At 39.1% G+C, this 19,930-nt stretch overlaps 1 protein-coding gene across 1 annotated transcript; it reads left to right on the forward strand.

The window, feature by feature from the left end:
* Positions 1-1,295: 1,295 nt before the first annotated feature.
* Positions 1,296-11,049, forward strand: LOC111344367 (uncharacterized). The gene is given in 9 exon segments (XM_088749515.1): positions 1,296-1,745; positions 6,644-6,995; positions 7,842-8,263; positions 8,513-8,644; positions 8,646-8,696; positions 8,909-8,974; positions 8,976-9,191; positions 9,193-9,262; positions 10,251-11,049. Coding segments are annotated over 9 exon segments (2,556 nt in total). The 3' UTR covers positions 11,048-11,049.
* Positions 11,050-19,930: the final 8,881 nt, after the last annotated feature.

Here is a 19,930-nt window from a genome sequence, read left to right on the forward strand (position 1 = left end):
TGTTTCCCAAAGCTCCGCTGTCCCTGACCACTGTAGAGCATATGCTCTGAGTGATCCTGAGGACCCAGATTATTCTGTGACTTGTGGCCACACCCATTGTGACAACTGTGACCGCTGCTTGGTTGTCTCGTCTGTAATGAGGGAGATTAAGGAAGGCTTAGAAACGGCTGAATGCTCGGAAAATGAAAATAAAGAACTGTCTTTTGTTATTTCCCAGGCCAAACATTGAATGCTGGAAAGCCCATTTATTGCGGTCTATAACTCAGGATGAATGCAGACTTGACATCATGAGCGGCCTCAGCGCCCAGTCCATTTTTTTAGTACTTGACTGGGTGATGAAATATCTTCCACGTAAGTTCCGGCAAAGCAAGTCGGATTGGTTTGGTAAAAGAGGTATATCGTGGCATATAGTAGTGGCGATTAAATGCAACAGCGGAGAAATGGAGATGATGACATTCGTTCATGTGTTTGAGAGTGCTACCGCCAAAGACAGAAGCTCAGTGTCAGCCATACTTGATGACGTCTTTATTCAACTCAAGACTATTATGCTAGAACTGCAGTCCATCTATATTCTAAGCTACAACGCTGGATGTTATCACTGTGCGCAGACTCTGATTCCAGCTCCTCAGATTGCCAAACGTCTTGACCTTCAGATCTCTCGGATTGACTTTTTTGAGCCACAGGGAGTCGAGGAAAGGGCGCTTGCGATCGCAAGGAAGCCACTATAAAGTCACACACGGCGAAATATCTGAATTCTGGACACGACGTTGAGATTGCTGCACTGATGAAAGAAGCTATGGAGTCTTCCAGGGGTGTGAGTGGCGTAATTGTGAAGGTGTGCAGTCCTCCCAATGCTCCATCCATCAAGAATTTCAAGTGGGAGAAAGTGAGTTTTGTCAGAAACCTTTGCTACGGCCAAGAAGGGATAAGCCTACGACATTAGCCCTGGAAAAAGTATTCCCTGGACAAACTCCGATGTCCCTGAACAATCGGAACTTCCGACGATGGAGATCAGGCCCTCGACCAGCGAGACTATAACAAGCTTTGTTCCAGTAGTACACAGACGAATAGGTGGCCGAACCCCCCAACTGAGATAGAAGGCAACTCCGATTGTGTAGATGAGTCTTCAGATGAGTCAGGCGTTGATGTTCATGTTGCTAAAAAATTGTCCATTATATACAGGCGTAGAAGAGGAATGTGTGAAGACGTTTATACGGCATTCATCGCTGGTTTAACACTTGGGCTATGGAAAGCAGAAGCGTATTCTAGAGTATGAAACGCTCTTTGACAGGGCTATGATAGAATACGCGACTAATCTGGATTGTGGCGCGAGTAAATGCTCGACGGTCCTAGAAGGTAGTAAACCATCACTACCAACTGTGCCCACTACTCTTCCGATGGGATGGGCACTGGAATCGACACAGTACCGTAGTACAAAGGTTACTGACAATCAAAAGCAGTACCTTAATTCCAAGTTTCAAATTGGAGAGAGAACAGGGAAGACGGCCGACCCGACTGATGAAGTCTCTAAAGCCAGGAGGACTGCAAAAGATTGCAACGGGAAGAGACTATTTAGGTATGGGAATTTTCTCAGAAACCAGCAAATTAGCAGTTACTTTTCTCGCCTTGCTTCTAAGCGAAGTGTCGAGGTAGATCAGCCTGATAGTGAGAACGAGACTCCGAGAATAGACTTTCAGAGTGTACTTAGTGACAAGGTTTTGTCTGAAGTCAGCATTCAGCATTCAGTATTCGTATTTAATCATATATGACTTCTACAACATCTGTGAGTTAGTGTTGAACTCTTAACTTGGCTCCGTTTCTGTACCTATGTTACGGGGTATCTGCGAATCCTTTGGTCCTGACATACCGGAAACAACAGTTCGAAGGAAAAAGCCATTTGTGGCCTTGCTCTCAAACCTGGTACAAGGCTGTACCTGTAGCTGTGCGAAGCGCTCATAACTGTATTCGGTACACGTTATTACTACGTGGCAGCTCGATTTCATCGTATCTGGCCACCAAAATGATTCTCGTCATTATTTGGCAAAACACCGTATCATTTGATAAATAAACCTTGTTTAGAGATGAATACTATTATAGGGACGACTAATCGCCGGAGTTTGAACAATTTTGAGTTTTCGCATTTTAATTTTGCCCCTAATTTACGATTTCCTTTGATCCTTGGAGACATTTGCTCTTAGTTTGTTGTAAAATTGAGAAGTATCTGTTCTGTAACATATATTTTGGTATCTAGTATCTAAGTTAGTTGTTGCGAAACATTTTTATGAATCGTTTGTAGAAGGCTCCTGAGCGAATTAAAAAACTCAGTGGCGTATAAACAAACCCACTTGAAAGCCAATTTACCGTAGGAGAAAATAAACAAGTCAACCTTGGGCTTGAAAATGCTGCCCGAGTCCTGCGACCTCGGAAAGCATTTTCAAGCCCGAGGTTGACCACCTTACAGTTTTTCACTATATGGACTTCCGAGCCGGCAAACCTCACGAGCACGTTAATCTCTACATATTAAAGATAAATATAAAACAAGAATAAAGATAAAAACGTTAACAAAAAAATTAATACATGTAAATAGCACGACTCAACTACCACAGAAATGACCAGTATATTTTCAATGATCTTTTTCGTTGAGCATGGGCGGAAATAATAGATCTGTCTGTCACGGTCGGTCGCAAAATCTCTTGTTTGATTTCGCGAATATGTGCAAGTTTAAGCGCTCTCTCATTGACTACAGCCTTACTTCCCCAGAACAAGAGTCATATGAGTGAAAAGCCCATTTGCAAAGGGGTCTGACCTCTAAGTTTCGTTTAATTTGTGATAAAGGTAGTAGGGTAAATCGTTTTTTCAAGCTAGGTAGGGATGTCCATAAAGAAACATGGAGGGATCTTTCAAATCTCGCACAATGTCAGATCTATTTTCAAATGTCAGAAATTGCAGTGAAAAACCTAGAAAAGTTGTAAAATAGGCTGATTGCATGTGAATATCTTCGGGCTCTTTATTTAAGGCGTAAGGTTTTCTTGAAAATTGCTGATTTCCAAGCCTAATTTGCTTACATCTGGCTCTGAAATCTAGTATCGCCATTTTTCGCCAAAACAAAAATCCATTCGAGAAATGACCCACCTAGCGATGAATAGTTCAAAATGGACTAGAATCGCATCATTGAGTAAAATCTCGCAATCTTATTGGTTAACGAAGCGAGGTATTTAGCGTGGATTTGCGAGCTGAAAACGAGGCTAAGTGAAATTGTTTCGCATCTACGTCACTAAGCACAACAACTATCGTCAAATTGTTACAAAGTTTGGTTTCTAAAGAGCAAAAACAAAAAGAGCGTTTTCAAAGCGAGCCTGACGTTCTTCCTTGTTTTGAACTAAAATTCAAATTCTTGGAGAGGCATGAAAACCTCTTTCGCTCGCGACAACCCGAAAGCGAGAAAATCCTGTGAACACGGCCCAGAAAAAAGAATCACCGTGGTAACAGGTCACGCCAACCCGGGTGCAATATCCATCTGCAGCCATAATCTTTTAGAAAAACAACAAAGGATGTAAAGCAAGTTGGCTGGGTTTTCAGTCGTACTACTACGACTGTCACAGCTGCCAACGCCAGCGACGGTCCACGCACTAAAGCTTTGCGAGAAATATATGTTAACAGCCTTGCACTTCCATCAGTAGTTGGCAATAACACAACATCAATGAATAACGGCATTGATGATCTAGCAGCAAGAGTTCTTGGTGGATTGTTCACCAACGTATCTTTCAACAACTCTCTAGTGATTATTTCCATCAACTCTCAGTCGAATGCTCATCCCAACGATTCAGCTAATGGCATTCGCCTGTAGTGAATTTCTACAAATAAAAAGATTAAAGTTTTTGGACTTTTCATGGAACACTTCTTTGTTTTTAAAGGTATAAAGTATCGTTCAATACACGTATTTACACTTCAAGGCACTTGCCTTATATTAATCGCGATGTTATTGCACTTGAAATCAGTGCTTTCGCTTGCACACTTCGTTTCTCTCAGTTCGCCACCAAAGAGGTAAAAGGTGTAAATTATTTTCCTTCTCGAGAAAATTATTTGGAATTTTGAAAAAAACATGTTAACGATAAACGGCTTGTAAATCCTGTGAAATAACACTATTATCCTTAAATAGTGTGAAACCTGTTTAAAAAGTTCGATAATGAATGTAAAATCAAGCACGAGGTACAAATAAAATTGTCGAAGGTTCAAACGTTTACGACTATTTAACCTTGCTTTCTATTTGCTAACATTATCATAAAGTGGCAAAATTACTGAATTGTGATTGGTCAAGACAGAGGGCATTTTTTCTTAATTTTTGTAATTGCCCCGGGCAAAAATTACTTGAAATTGATTGGCTGAAAATCGCTTAGCAACGGCTGCCAAGGTAAAGAAATTTCTGTTTGTTTTGTAACAATGGCGTCCCGTTTTGCGACAGATCTGTAAGGAAACATTTTGCCCCTTATATTATAAAGAAGTAATCACATGGTTCCTCGTAAAATTAAGGATTAATATCCGGCTTGTGTTTTCGGAAGTTGCAGAAATTGCCCGAGTCGTGCAGCGACTCGGGCAATTTCAGCAACTTCCGAAAACACGCGTGATATTAATCCTTAATTTTACCCGGCCCCATGAGATTACCTATACCAATGACACTTCTGACAGTTGGCTTTGAAATGGCTTTCAAGAGCGCGCGCTCGGGATAAAAACAACAATAATATTGCTGATTTAATTTCTCGTTTTCTTATGTTCATTCAGTTATGCGATTCAAGGAAAATTCATTACCTGACTCGTGAATTCCGCGTTAAATTGCACTGAAAAACCGATATCGCACTCATCGCTTCGCGATTCGTGCGATATTGGTTTTCGCGTGCAATTTAGCCAGGTAATGAATTTAGTCAGGTAATGAATTTTCCTATCTTAGTAGCCGGAGTTTGAGCAAATTTCGCTTTTCACATTTTTGCCGCTAGTTTCCGATTTTGTTTGATTTTTGCTGACACTCACTCTTAAGTCGTGTTTGTTGCTGCGAAGATCGCTCTCATAGTCAAAAAACATAATGTTTTCATGGCATTCACCGTTGGTAATTCTGCGGTAAAACGCTTGGAAACTGAAATCCAGCTTTCGTGTGCTCGGGAAAACTATAGTAAAACGTTTGGGAAAACAAGCTATATACTAGCGTTTTCGTGCAGCAGGAAAACAATCACAAACAATCATGTTTTCATGGCATTCACCATTAGTTATTCTGCGGGAAGACGTTTGGGAAATTTAGCGCTCACGAGGAAGGGAAAACTTGAGAAAAACATTAAGGAAAACAGGTATTCATTGGTATTTTCCTGGTGCTGAATAACATGCGATGAAGATCGTGCTATTCTTCAGTTTTACTGAGAGCGAACAATGAATTTTCCGTCCGTTTCCAGATATCTGAAAACGTTGGTATAATGTTAAATTTTTCAGTCATTCACCATTTTGAACCTTGATAACCCCAGTAAACAACGCAGTTGAGCAAGCGTGGTTGGAAATCAATTTGCCAAAGAATGCAATACTTGAACAAGTGCTTTTTCGTATATTCAGACGAACTTTGTAAGCCAGAAGTTTTGGGTAAAGGTGTCCAGGTCTTCCAACTTTTCTTCAAGACTTTGCACTCAGTGAAAATCCTAATATTTGAACACACTATCCAGCTCTAGTAAAAAGGAACTCTTTTGTCACGTGCAGCCTTTCAATTTCAAAAACATGAAAAGCCCACTTATCTTTGTACTGTATACTTTTAGGCTTAGAAGGTTCAAACACAAAAACTTCCTCGTGGTAACTTTTAGAGTTGAAAACCGGGTAGACTTACCCACTGCTGCTTCTTCCGCTTCTCAAAATTGCAATTGAAGGGGTCAATGGAAAGTGCAACTGCCTCTCATTAAAATGAAAACACCTCTCATTACATTAGCTAGCAAAATGTACATGTGTTAATGAAGAAAAAGAAAGATAAACTAAATAAATGCGTGATTTTCCACTTTCCTCGTGATCAAGAAACCCTGATAAAACACTTTCCCTTTTATATGAAATGCTACCTCCAAAAACTTTAGTTCTAGTTCCCAAGCTCTTTTCTGAAGGACACAATAACACAGACTCAGTCTAAGAATCATGATTACCCGTTAAGTACATGTTAAATTTAATTTATTTCCATTTCTTGGGTATTTCTTATGACCTCAAAATCTCTTTATTAACAGTGCAATCTCATTAACTTCGGTTCTAAGCTCCTTCTTTGATTTCTTGCATCAGAAAGAGTTTGTAAGGCTGCAAATTTTGTTAAAGCTGAGTCTGAGGTGTTTAAGCTGAGAGGTCTTCGACAACCATAATAATTATGCGATTGAAAGAGAGTGGCATGATTGTTAGAGCATGTGAGTTAAACAGAGGCAAATTTACCCAGTCAAAGCTTATAGCATCAACCACAATACCTATAAACAATTGTTCAGCAGGAGGACAAATTTACTTACGGTGATTCCGTTGTTTTGCACTGCGCAACCGTTTCTGCGCATAACATTGCGACATCCAAGAAGGCGGCCGTTCTTCTCGCTAGCGTGAGAAGGACAAGGGCCGCTTTTGCAAAGTGAAAGCTTTTATTCGCAATAAGGATGACTCAAATTGGCTGAAAGCTTCCTGGTCTGCTCTTGAAAAACAAGAAAATGAAAAGTATGTGTGTGATCCGGATGTCTGCAGTGGATTTCCGCTTCGCGGCCGTCGAGTTGTAGAATTAAATGTCCTCGCTGAGGCTTTGGATAGAGGCTCTGAAACCTGTGGAACATCTCTACGGCTCTCCTACTGCATAAAAGAAACAGTGTCTGGGCTAGGATCACTACTCTACATATGCTGTTCAAACTATGAGTGTGGAGAGACAAATATCGGTCGAACAAACAAGACCCACCGTAGCACCGGAACAACGCGAAGGAGACCAATCTTTAATGTAAACACGAAGCTCGCTGCAGGTTTGTTTACATTAATTTTTAACGTTACTAAAAATATTGTTTTCCAGCATCCATTTAACATCTAGCCAATTTCTTGATATGTTAAATGGACATATTTATAGGGATGCTGTACGCAGGAATACGTCCTACCCACGTAAACGAGTTGTTGTCACCATTAATATACCATCACTTGGAGAGTCCATGCTGAAGGCTCGCGAGAGGGAAGTAGGGCCCCAAATTGAAAAGTTGGCAAAGGAATCATGTCTGGAAAGTTTAGAAAGCGAAAGAAACCTGTGGAAAGATGATAGTGAAAAGGAAAATGTGGAGACAGGAGCGTCATATGACATAGGATGGCAAAAAAGGGGAAAAGCCCACAACAGCCTAACAGGTACACTGCAAATTCTACATTTGAAAGAATTGAAAAGGGGGCATTTGGATATGCATTTTTATAGAAAGCTGCTATTTTTTTCTCCGGATTGTTCTTTAGCTTACAGACAGTTCTCGTGTCAGCCAATAGTCAAAGTTAATTAAACAAATTAATGAATAAAATATATCCTTACTTTCACCACTAGGTGTTGGCTCCATGGTTGAGAGACTTGTGGAATCTGTTCTTATGATATCAGTGTTACAGTAATGACACTTGAGCCATAAACAGTGGAAAGTCTTACAATACCTTACACCCTTGGTAATAATGATTCAAAATTTGACAAGAAAGCAAACATAAAAATGCACTTTTATTTTATAATAAGAGTATGTCGAAAATGCAGAAAAGAAAATACTTTAAGATGTAATGCCCAGGTGTAGTTTGAGTGCCCTCACTTTTTATAGCACAAAATTTTATTTTTGTGGTTTTACTCTGCTTAACAGTTGTGGAGAAAGAAAATGTAGTTGTATCTGTTCTTGTTAGGGATGATGACTCATCCACCATAAGCAAAGTGAGGAAAAATGTTGAGCATGAGGTTGAAAAATGGTCACACGTAGTCCATGCTGAAGGATCCTTTGGTAGCTCACTATACAGCATGAAGACCCAAAACAAAAGCCTGACAGATATTGTGATACAGTATTTCCAGCGATGCTTTGGTTGCGCACTAAAGCAAAATGAGGATGATGAAGAAGATGTGCGAAATGATCTGAAGTCTATTGTGCCCCATGCTTATGGTGACCATTCTTCATGTGGCAACTGGTGTGGCTACTTAAAAAATTCTGCATCCTACAAACACAGAGGCCTTCCCCATGGCAAGGATCTAATGGACAAAAGCTTGAGGCAGTCCCTGGAAAAGATCCTAGAAGTAAGTACAGTGTACATGTATGGTGGCACACTTCGCTCCTCACAAATTCCCAATTCCCACCATTTTATATGCAGTAGAGGAACACAACTCTTAGAAAATAGTGTTAATGCTTATGATTGTATTCTAATTAATAACTGCAAGGGATAAAATTATAAGTGTTAGGGGACTATCAACCTCTTTCTCAGTTTCAAAAGCTTTTATGAGATACCAAATTTTAGTGAATAAAAATCATTTGTTTCTTCAATTTAGATTTATGCTTCAAATGCCAAGAAGCTGGCTCCCCTTGGGCCGAACCAGGTAAATGAAGCACTCAACAACACTATAGGAGGCAAAGCTCCAAAGACCAGACACTATGGATCTAGTGAAAGCAATGACTTCCAGTGTTGCATGTGCTGCTGGCCAAAAGAACTTAGACCAATCTAATGTTTCTCAGGTGAGTAGATATAATATTATGAGCATTTTGTACACTTCCCAATTTGTGAGATCCATAATTTGAACATTATACATTATCCACCATGTCCAGTGATGTACTACCAGTACCTTGCATATCATAAGTCACAAAAAAAAAAAAAAAACAAATCAGTAAAACATCACAATATTAAACTTAATATATGGTTTTCACTAAGACTGGTGAATTTCTCTTAGGCTTTTATGAAGACACAACTATCTCCAGGTTCCATTTCTTTAAAGTTTGCAAAGAAAATGGACAAGAAAAACTCTAAGCTTGAAAGAGAAACAGAAAACAAGAGAGTACAAGAAGAAAAGAATTGAGAACAAAGAGAAGCGGTTGAAAAAGACAAAACAGCTTGAGAACAGAGAAGGGAAACAGTATAGTTGTGGAATGGGCTTTCATGGACACAATTCTGCTCAGGAAATTCCAGTACCACCTGCAGCCTCAAAGATTGAGAAAGTATCATGGACCAAAGACTAGCTACCATCAAATCATATTTGATTTGGAAACATCTGGAAGGGGAAATTAGCTTTGCAGGGTGGAGTTTAGTAAAAATGTAACAAAGTGAATATAATGATGTTTGTCTTAGCAGGGTATTTCTGAATTGCACATTAGAGAATAATTATATTTAATGATGGAATTGTTTTTGTATTTTGCTAGATTGCCGAATACTCATCCTGATAATTTGCACCACATAGATTCCTTTGCTTTATCATGCCTTGTTCTTAAAGTGCACCAAAACCCAAAAACTTTTTTTTCGCTTAATGAAATAAGGGTATTTTTTGGATTATTTCTTCGCAAAAACTTTTTGATTTGCTCAAATCTTCAATTTTCTGTGTCCAGTGAAAATGAGGAAAATCAGCTGCCATCTTGGCTCACGATTGAGTTTAAAGAGGAATGGTTCTAGCAGGTAATGTCACGTCAAATCAAGAACACGAAAGTTTACATTTTGCATATTTTCATTTGTTTGGGAAGGTTGTAGTCGATATTGTCCGAAAATATGCCGACTAAGTGTGTTGGACATAGGAATAGGTAGCAACGTGCGAAATTTGCAAGAGGGTATTGCGCTTCATACATTCCTTATACAACACATCTAGTCGGCATAGTTCAGACAATATCGATGACAACCTTCCCAAACAAGTGAAAATGTGTGAAATGCAGACTTTCAAGTTCTCGAGTTGACCTCACATTACCCACTATAGAACCATTCCTCTTTAAACTCAGTTGTGAGCCAAGATGGCAGCTGATTTTTTGTATTTTGACTGGGCACAGAAAATTGAAGATTTGAGCAAATAAAAAAATTTTTGCATAGAAATACTAAAAAAAAACACGCTTTTTTTTTAAGTGAAAAAAAATTTGGGGTTTAGGTGCCCTTTAAACAAAATAGGTGAGATGCAAATTAGCAGGACAGGTATTCAGAATCACTCCTATTTTTATTTTAGATATACCCTGCATAGATGCACTAAGCTTTTTTATTACATTTTTCTTTGTAATATCTTTATCAAGTAATAATTGGATTACAAAATCGTAAAACAGGTAATGATGCTGAAATCCTACAAATTGCAGCAACAGATGGTAAAGATGAGTTCTCTATTTATATGAAGCCTTGTAATGTAATATCACCAGAAGCATCTGCTGTGAACAAACTCACCTTCCAAAGAGGAATACTGCTTTATGATGGGAAGCCAATCACTGATGCCATTGCAACTGATGTGACCCTGAAGACCTTCATTAGAAATTGAAAATCAAGAATGCCTTGCATTTTAGATGTACACAATTGCAAATCCTTTGATGCCAAGTTCTTGGTGCAAGCAGCAGAGAAAAATAGAGTCACGGAGGACTTAGTTAAAACAGTTTCTGGCTTTACGGACTCTCTTCCAGTATTCAGGGACTTGCTTCTTAAAATGAAATCCCATAGCCAAGAAAACCTTGTACAAGATCTTCTGTGTAAATCCTATGAAGCTCACAATGCTCTTGCAGATGTGCAAACACTCTACCAGCTAGTGAACAAGTTTCTAAAGGTCAAACTGCTACAACAGCACAGCTTCAAAGTTTCATGGGTGGCATCCTATCAGAAGCCCCTAAAAGAAAAGAAACTTCTGGTTAATACCCTGCAGCCATTAGTTAGAAAGAAGTACATTTCAGCCTCAATGGCCGTTAAGTGTACAAGCTCAGGTTTGGGTCTCCCTCACCTACAAGTGGTATGCCAAAGAGGCAAGGAAAAAGGGGTGAAGCAAGTTCTGATGGAGAGGTTTGACAACAAACCCAGAGTCTCCTCAAACAAGCGGGTGCTGGCACAAATATGTCAGTACTCTATAGATAATGCAAATTAAGATTGTGATTTGCGTAATTAATGTTCTGAAATAATTTTTGCACAGAAAATGTAGCAGTCAGAATGAGGACCAGTGAGACATTGAAGTGTGGTTCTCAGTGAAGTATAAAAAGCAAATTTTAAAGCACAGTTTGTATTTTTCAGAGTATACTACATTGTACTGTATGTATCATTTTTCGATATTTCATTTTTCATATTTCCACCGTGAGTTTTGACTTATTAATTACATGACTTCTTATTTTATACATTGTTAATTTTGAGGGCCTCACTGAAAACCGCCATGGCGAGCTGGGCTCCCTCTTTAAATATTTTTTAATTAAAAACTCCTATTAGAGTGATGGGTGAAGAATTCCCATTTTGCTTTGTATAGAAACCAAAAAAGTAAACATACAAAGAATAGGAATCAACAGTCTTTTCTTCAAGTTTCTTTGTCAAGCCTTTATTGCCCCAAAACAAAAAATATTGAACCCTAGCTCACTGGAATTAACAAAACGCCAGCGCAACAAAACAGTTCCAACTAAAGGTTTATAGCTTCAAAATCTCTTCAAATCTTGACTTACCTCATATCTGTTATTTATGCACGCTTTCCAAGTATGAATTTCTGTGTTGGCGATATCAAACACACGAAAACAACCGAAAACAAGCTTAATATCGAGTGCATACTTCGAACACGATGGGCACCATTTTGTGTCTCGTCCCAGTCCTAACCGTGCAAATTCTCTATCCTGACTGTGATCTCAAAACCATGTCGACTTTTCACGGCAGTTTGTGAGGAGACAAGCACGGTGACACCCGGTTTTTTCTTTTTTTTTTTGGTATTTGCTATGAACAGTCTAAGAAAGAACATATTTGAAGAAGGAAAAAGTTTGATAGTAGAACAATGTTTTTTGGAAAATAGTTCCGTACTTGGTGTATTTTGGCCAAGGCGAGGTTTTCAAGCTAACCACGAAACTGTCCGAAAAGGTGCAAAATCCCCACAACGAGGCAATCAGAAACAGCTAAAAAGAAGCAATGCTACTTATTTTGATAAAAGAAGCTTTAATTTTAAAATAAAATTTTGTGTCTTTCAAGTTACCGAGGCTAAATTCTGTATAAAGGTGATTTTGTTTCGAATTTTTAATGCACAACCAGTAAAAATACCCCATTTTAAGAGCCTGCTGACGCTTAAACAAGAACGGTGACCCCATTTTTTATTGCATTTTTTTAATGTCTATATCATGAAGTACCTTAAGTCACTTTGAAGTCGACTTAAATCGCCTTAAGTTGCAATGTTTCTTTTGTCAATTTTGCTTAAGTCGCCTTAAGTCGCCTTAAATTGCTCAAAGTCGCCCAAAGTTACGGCGACTTAAGGCCCCAGAGTAGGCCTGAATTGGGAAACAAAATGTACATGCTAACAAGTCTGGTGTACAAAGTAAAGACAAAAAATTTATATCCGAGCCTGCAAATTGTCTGACCTACAATTCTGCAGACTTTCTTGTCTAAGCTTTTAATTTGGTTTGTGACTTGTACCTCCATCACTGATTATAACACAAGTACAACTTTATCCAATTTTACATAGGTTACATAGGTTAAATTGACCACTCCCCATAAGGGCTTTTCAGGGCCAGCACCCACCCATCCACCCCAGGGGAGGACATCCACCACACAGTAGTCTCGTACGTAGGAAATTAACGTCTGCTACCCCTAACCCTGCAGGAGACGGAGCCTACGGTTTATTCGTTCTTATCTGAGAAGACTACATTATCTATCCATTTCTTGTTATAGAAAGGTAGCAAATTCCCCTTAGTTATTTTAAGACCATGAGTATTGATCAGGACGGGGCTCGAACCCTCGACCTCTCTCACAACACAATCTGGCGCTCTTACCAATTGAGCAAACAACTCTGATAGGTCTTATAAGGGCAGAAGATGTCTTGCAGCAGCAGAGCGTATGTCAGTAAGCATAAATGGAATACTGGAGAATTTGCAATTGCCAGCATTTATTTATGCTCCTGCGGAGAATGCTCTTCAGGAACGTTTTCTTAGGGCAATGAGACGTTTTTCAGAAAAGAAATGGCATCAACATCTGGGACCTGGAACGAATTTAAAAAAGAGATTGACTCAAGGAGATCCTGATATTAACAGGCTGGACTGATTTGCCAAACAACATGACATCGTCTAAGCCAACGCTAGGAGTTTATAAAACAAGTGCGTTGCTGATGACAAGACGGTGGTTATCAATAAGGATACGAAATGAAAGTCTCTCTGTTCACTACCCGCTTGTTAAAGACACGCAGTCCGTATTGCTTGACTATTTTCACAGTTTTGACTTCTTTACTGGAGGCTTCTCTGACAAAGCGTGACTACATCTAAATTGCGCCTCTCATCTGCAAGAGGGCGCTTAATTTCGTCCCAGTCATTTATCAGCACGACCTCCTAGTTCAGTAAGTTTCCGTGGCTTCCCGCTTCCATTTTTTTCCGCCGATTTCTATTCTGACTGAGAGTACCTCGTCCTGATATTCTCAGGCTTTGTCATATTTACCAAGTCATCAGCAAGACCAGTAAAAAGCGGTACGATTAGCAAAATTGAATAGAAACGAGTAGCAAGAGTCAATATAGTTTTGGGGACGATTATGTAGCTAAAAAATATCTACCCTATAAATACCATTGGGTTTCTGTTCTATGTTAACCTTCGACACTCACTACTTTAACCACAAACTGACTCTGAACCCGAAATATTAACTTAAAACAGACCGTAAATTCAGGGTAAACTTCTTTTTGTAGGTACTTACAGTACAATGAGATAGCAGAGCTACCAGCTGGACTCTTCAGTAACAACAGGAAGTTGACTGAACTGTAAGTAAAATACTCACGTTCCCGCTAAGTGACTGAATGTACGCCCTTTGCCAAATTTGTACTAAAAGAGACTTTGTTATTAATAGCAAGCAAAAGGGGGTGTGGGATAATTAAAAATTGGAAGCAGTAAACAAAGAATTAGCCATTGTTCCGTCCAACAGAGGACCAAATAGCCAATACCTCTAGAGGAAGGACCGTATTAATGGCACAATTTGATCTAAAATAAGAAAAAACAAAAAGACCAAAAAGAACAACAACAAAAAAGCAGGGTCTTAATAACCCATACAGCAAGCATTACTTACAAATAACACATATGGAAAAACAAACTAGCGTTCACCTTATGGAAAATGAAGGTTGAATTCACGGAAAACGCTGCATTTTACTAACGTTCGCCTGTGTTTTGCTAACGGAAAACCGGACGTTTTCTGTGTGTTTTCGCATCGGTAAATCCCAGTATCCGTTTAGTTATTCGTTCCTTTTTCTTCGCCGGAAACAATTCATTTTCCGCTCGGTTAACGCATGGCAAATAGTTTGTTCTCGTTTTGTTCATTGGCATTTCTCGAGTGAACAACAACGTATTCACCTGAATTAACGGTTGAAAATACGCATTTTCCGGGAAGGTTAATGTGTATAAATAGAGGAAAACCTAGTGTTTTCCTGGGTCTTCCGTTCGAGTAACGTACAGAAAATGCAATGTTTCTTCAGTTCCCAACCACTTTGCACCCGGTCAACGAAATGTTCAAAACAGTTTTGTGGTCGAACGCATGCATTTTCCAACATTTTTCAACGATGGTGAACTCGAGAAAATTTGTTGAAGCGTATTTTTCGGCGTTTAACCATTTACATGTATTGCTGATCGGTTAACGTATGGAAAATACCTTGTATTCTGCCATTCACAGCCGTTTTGCGTTCGGTTAATCGCTGTTCGACCCAATTAGTGCAAGTGACCCGATAAGCTCAATTTCCTCAAATGATCGAAACGGCTCAAATGACTGATTTGCCTGAAATGACCTCATCGGGCTCAATCTCCTAGACTAGACAAGATATCTACTGGCGTTTTCATGGAGCAGGATTAAGAGCAGGAAATAATGATCACGATTGACGAACGTCTTATTTTCAGGGCGTTGACCGTCATCATTTTCCAGAAAAAACACTTTAAAAATGCATTGCTCAGACGCGTTGGAAAACAGCAGAAAAACGTTCCGGAAAACGAACTATTCATTAGCGTTTCTATGAAACAAGAAAAAAACTCAACGAACATCGTGTGTTCTTGCCATTCATCATTAGTAATTCTGTGTGAAAACGGTTAGAAGATGCAGCACTCGTGCGCTCAAGAAAACTTCAGAAAATCGTACAGGAAAACAATACAAGCTGTTCGCGAGCCTTTCAATGGGGCAAGAAAAGAATAGACGAAGAACACGTTTTCATGGCCTAATCATAGTCGTTAGTAATTCTGTTAGAAAGCACTTGGCAAGTGCAGCGTTTGCACGCTTAGGAAAACAACAGAAAAACGCTCAGGAAAACAAGCAAGACACTCACGTTTTCGTGGAGCAGGAAAACAATCGACAAACACCATGTTTTCATGGCATTCACTATTAGTTATTCTGCGAGAAAACGCTTGGCAAGTGCAGCTTCCGCGTGCTCAAGAAAACTATAGAAAAATGTTCATCAGCTTTCTCGTGGTCAGGAAAACAATCAACAACTATCATCAACGTCTGTGAATATATGAAAGTCATATATTTTAAATGTAGTTAAAGAGCGAGTATGAGAGCGATCTTTGCAGTCATGAGCTCTACTTAAGGGTTCATTCATCATTTTAGGGACCAATTCGTATCGTCTGACTGGGCGAAGCGCCTTGTGACAAAACCGTCAATCCTCTCCGAGGATAAGGAACATTTTCTCTCCTCCCTGAGCAGAGAGCTCGTTAGTTTATCTTGCCCAATTTAAAGAAAAAATGGTCAAAAGGGCAAATAACATAGACTCACTGTAGGAATGATAATTATCCATTAAGAGCATGCTTAGGTTCAGTTTTGTCCATTTCTTAGGCACTTAAATGGAAATCAAATCAAGAAGCTACCAGCTGGAGTCTTCAATAACAACTCCGAGTTGACTGAACTGTAAGTAAGACATTCATAAGGTAAAAAATTTGATGGATTGTTTAGGATATATAGGATATTTTAACAGAAATATGATTTCAATCAGGTCTGCGGAACACCTTTTTATGGGTTTTTTTCACTAACATAAGCAATCATGAGAGATAATAATCGATTTGGACTTTTTGCATACAATGAGTGTATATCCTGAATTGAAAATAATAGGCCATTCGGCAAGATGATTCAATAACTGTTTCTCCGAACTTCGAAGGACCTTGTGAACCCTTTCAAATAATGTGTAAACGTACTGCAGTACTCTTTTCTCAGTCCGACACCAGGGGTAACTTTTCTCCCCACTTCTTGGTTTCGCTCTTTTCCGGTGCGAAATTCTCAGGCCCCTGAACCCAGTGCCTATTTATTTTCTTACGACACTCCATATCCCTTTAGCAATATCTGCGTGACATAGAAACCGATGACAATGTCACTATAATCTGTGAATTAAAATATTAGACAACAAACATATGAAATACATATATATGAGCTGCGGTTATGAAACGTATACGTGCACGATCCTTCGCAGTAAAGCACTATTTAAGCAATAGTGAAAATCAGACCTGAAAAAAATTCAGGCCTGTACGGGATTCGAACCACTGACCTCTGCGATACTAGTGCAGCGCTCTACCAATTGAGCTAACAAGCCAACTGGGAGCAGGCCATTAATTTTCAGGTCTGATTTTCACTATTCAGGCTTAAATAGTGCTTTACTGCGAAGGATCGTGCACATATACGTTTCATAACCGCAGTTCATGTATATGTATTTCATATGTTTGTTGTTTGATTTATCATCTACGGGTTTATGTCGAATTAATTTGATGGCCTGCTCCCAGTTGGCTTGTTAGCTCAATTGGTAGAGCGCTGCACTAGTATCGCAGAGGTCAGTGGTTCGAATCCCGTACAGGCCTGAATTTTTTTTCAGGTCTGATTTTCACTATTGCTTAAATAGTGCTTTACTGCGAAGGATCGTGCACATATACGTAAAATATTAGAGCTAGTACAAATCAAGCTTTAGACATTACTGATTTACAACATAACTTGTCCAATGGTCTTGCTTCATTGTCAACTAGACTGGCAAGACTTTCCACAATCGACCGACTGAACACAAGAATCAAAACAGTTATGCTGATGAGAATAGCCGCATAAATATTAGTAATAATAATCTACTTATTGATTGGGTCGCTGTTCCATGACGAGAGCACCTTGTTATTCCATTGCAAGCTGGCTCTGATTAGTTTTAAAAATTCAGATTAAATGTTACATTCGTGATTTTACAAATTAGTCAATCAGGTCAATTGACGTGGACAATTTTTCTCGCGCATGTTTGGTTGTTTTGTTTTTATGGATTTTTTATGGATTTGTTTAATGTTTTTGAGTTTTCGTTCAAGGCAATTTGTTATCCCTCAGTTTGGAATTCTAAGAAGTTTCTCAATTTTTATTTAATCAGAATGTTGTGGTTACTTTAACACACGTTTATTTAATACATATTTCTGCGGAGTTTCGATCCCAGCCTCTTGCCACGTCAGAGGATTTTTTACAGAGATAATGGGGGTACCTTTCGGGGTGTTTAATGACAGCCCCAAAATTATCCAAATGCTAGTTAACAATTATTTTATGAGAGCAAGTCGAATGTGAGATAACGAATAACCAACAAAGTGCATAGCCCCGAGTTGTTAATAAAAATCTCACACTTTGACAACGAATAAAAGAAAGAAGCCACTTCCTTTCCAAATGGAGCACAGTTCCAATAGCTTTAGCTCAAGTTCTCCAGCACTTTCTAGTGAGAGTGTTTGATCTAGTGCTAACTGCTGGAATTCCCCTTTCCCATTACACAAATAGACAAAACCCAGAAACCTACTCACCCCTTTACCCTTCTATGACCTAGCACAGCCCTTTAGTATCTTTTTGACACAAAGAACATTGACTACACCACAAAGCTTAATGAAATAAACCCGTAAAGCGGGTAAAAACCTAGCCCTAAGGAAAATTGCCTCGCAGCATCTTATTCTGGTATCATACATAAGCAAGACCAGTAAAAACCGGTACGATTAGCAAAATTGAATAGAAACGAGTAGCAAGAGTCAATATAGTTTTGGGGACGATTATGTAGCTAAAAAATATCTACCCTATAAATACCATTGGGTTTCTGTTCTATGTTAACCTTCGACACTACTTTAACCACAAACTGACTACTTTAACCACAAACTGACTCTGAACCCGAAATATTAACTTAAAACAGACCGTAAATTCAGGGTAAACTTCTTTTTGTAGGTACTTACAGTACAATGAGATAGCAGAGCTACCAGCTGGACTCTTCAGTAACAACAGGAAGTTGACTGAACTGTAAGTAAAATACTCACGTTCCCGCTAAGTGACTGAATGTACGCCCTTTGCCAAATTTGTACTAAAAGAGACTTTGTTATTAATAGCAAGCAAAAGGGGGTGTGGGATAATTAAAAATTGGAAGCAGTAAACAAAGAATTAGCCATTGTTCCGTCCAACAGAGGACCAAATAGCCAATACCTCTAGAGGAAGGACCGTATTAATGGCACAATTTGATCTAAAATAAGAAAAAACAAAAAGACCAAAAAGAACAACAACAAAAAAGCAGGGTCTTAATAACCCATAGAGCAAGCATTACTTACAAATAACACATATGGAAAAACAAACTAGCGTTCATCTTATGGAAAATGAAGGTTGAATTCATGGAAAACGCTGCATTTTACTAACGTTTACCTGTGTTTTACTAACGGTAAACCGGACGTTTTCTGTGTGTTTTCGCATCGGTAAATCCCAGTATCCGTTTAGTTATTCATTAGTTTTTCTTCGCCAAAACAATTCATTTTCCGGCATTAACCGTTCGGTTAACGCATGGCAAACAGTTTGTTTTACGTTTTCTTCATTAGTATTTCTCGAGTGACCAACAACGTATCCACCTAAATCAACGGTTGAAAATACGTATTTTCCGGGAAGGTTAATGTGTATAAATAGAGGAAAACGTAATGTTTTCCTGGGTTTGCCGTTCGTGTAACGTACAGAAAATGTCACGTTTTCTGCGGTTAGCAACCATTTTTCACCCGGGAAACGAAATGTTCAAAACAGTTTTGTGGTCGAACGCATGCATTTTCCAACATTATTCCACGATGGTGAATTCGAGAAAATTAGTTGAAACGCATTTTTCGGCGTTTTACCATTTACATGTATTGCTGATCGGTTAACGTCTGGAAAATACCATGTCTTCTGCCATTCACAGCCGTTTTGCGTTCGGTTAATCGCTGTTCGACGCAATTAGTGCAAGTGACCCGATAAGCTCAATTTCCTCAAATGATCGAAACGGCTCAAATGACTGATTTGCCTGAAATGACCTCATCGGGCTCAATCTCCTAGACTAGACAAGATATCTACTGGCGTTTTCATGGAGCAGGATTAAGAGCAGGAAATAATGATCACGATTGACGAACGTCTTATTTTCAGGGCGTTGACCGTCATCATTTTCCAGAAAAAACACTTTAAAAATGCATTGCTCAGACGCGTTGGAAAACAGCAGAAAAACGTTCCGGAAAACGAACTATTCATTAGCGTTTCTATGAAACAAGAAAAAAATCAACGAACATCGTGTGTTCTTGCCATTCATCATTAGTGATTCTGTGTGAAAACGGTTAGAAGATGCAGCACTCGTGCGCTCACGAAAACTTCAGAAAATCGTACAGGAAAACAATGCCAGCTGTTCACGAGCCTTTCAATGGGGCAAGAAAAGAATAGACGAAGAACACGTCTTCATGGCCTAATCATAGTCGTTAGTAATTCTGTTAGAAAGCACTTGGCAAGTGCAGCGTTTGCACGCTTAGGAAAACAACAGAAAAACGCTCAGGAAAACAAGCAAGACACTCACGTTTTCGTGGA

The sequence above is a fragment of the Stylophora pistillata genome, chromosome 1 (assembly GCF_964205215.1).
Source record: "Stylophora pistillata chromosome 1, jaStyPist1.2, whole genome shotgun sequence".
Lineage (NCBI taxonomy): Eukaryota > Metazoa > Cnidaria > Anthozoa > Scleractinia > Pocilloporidae > Stylophora > Stylophora pistillata.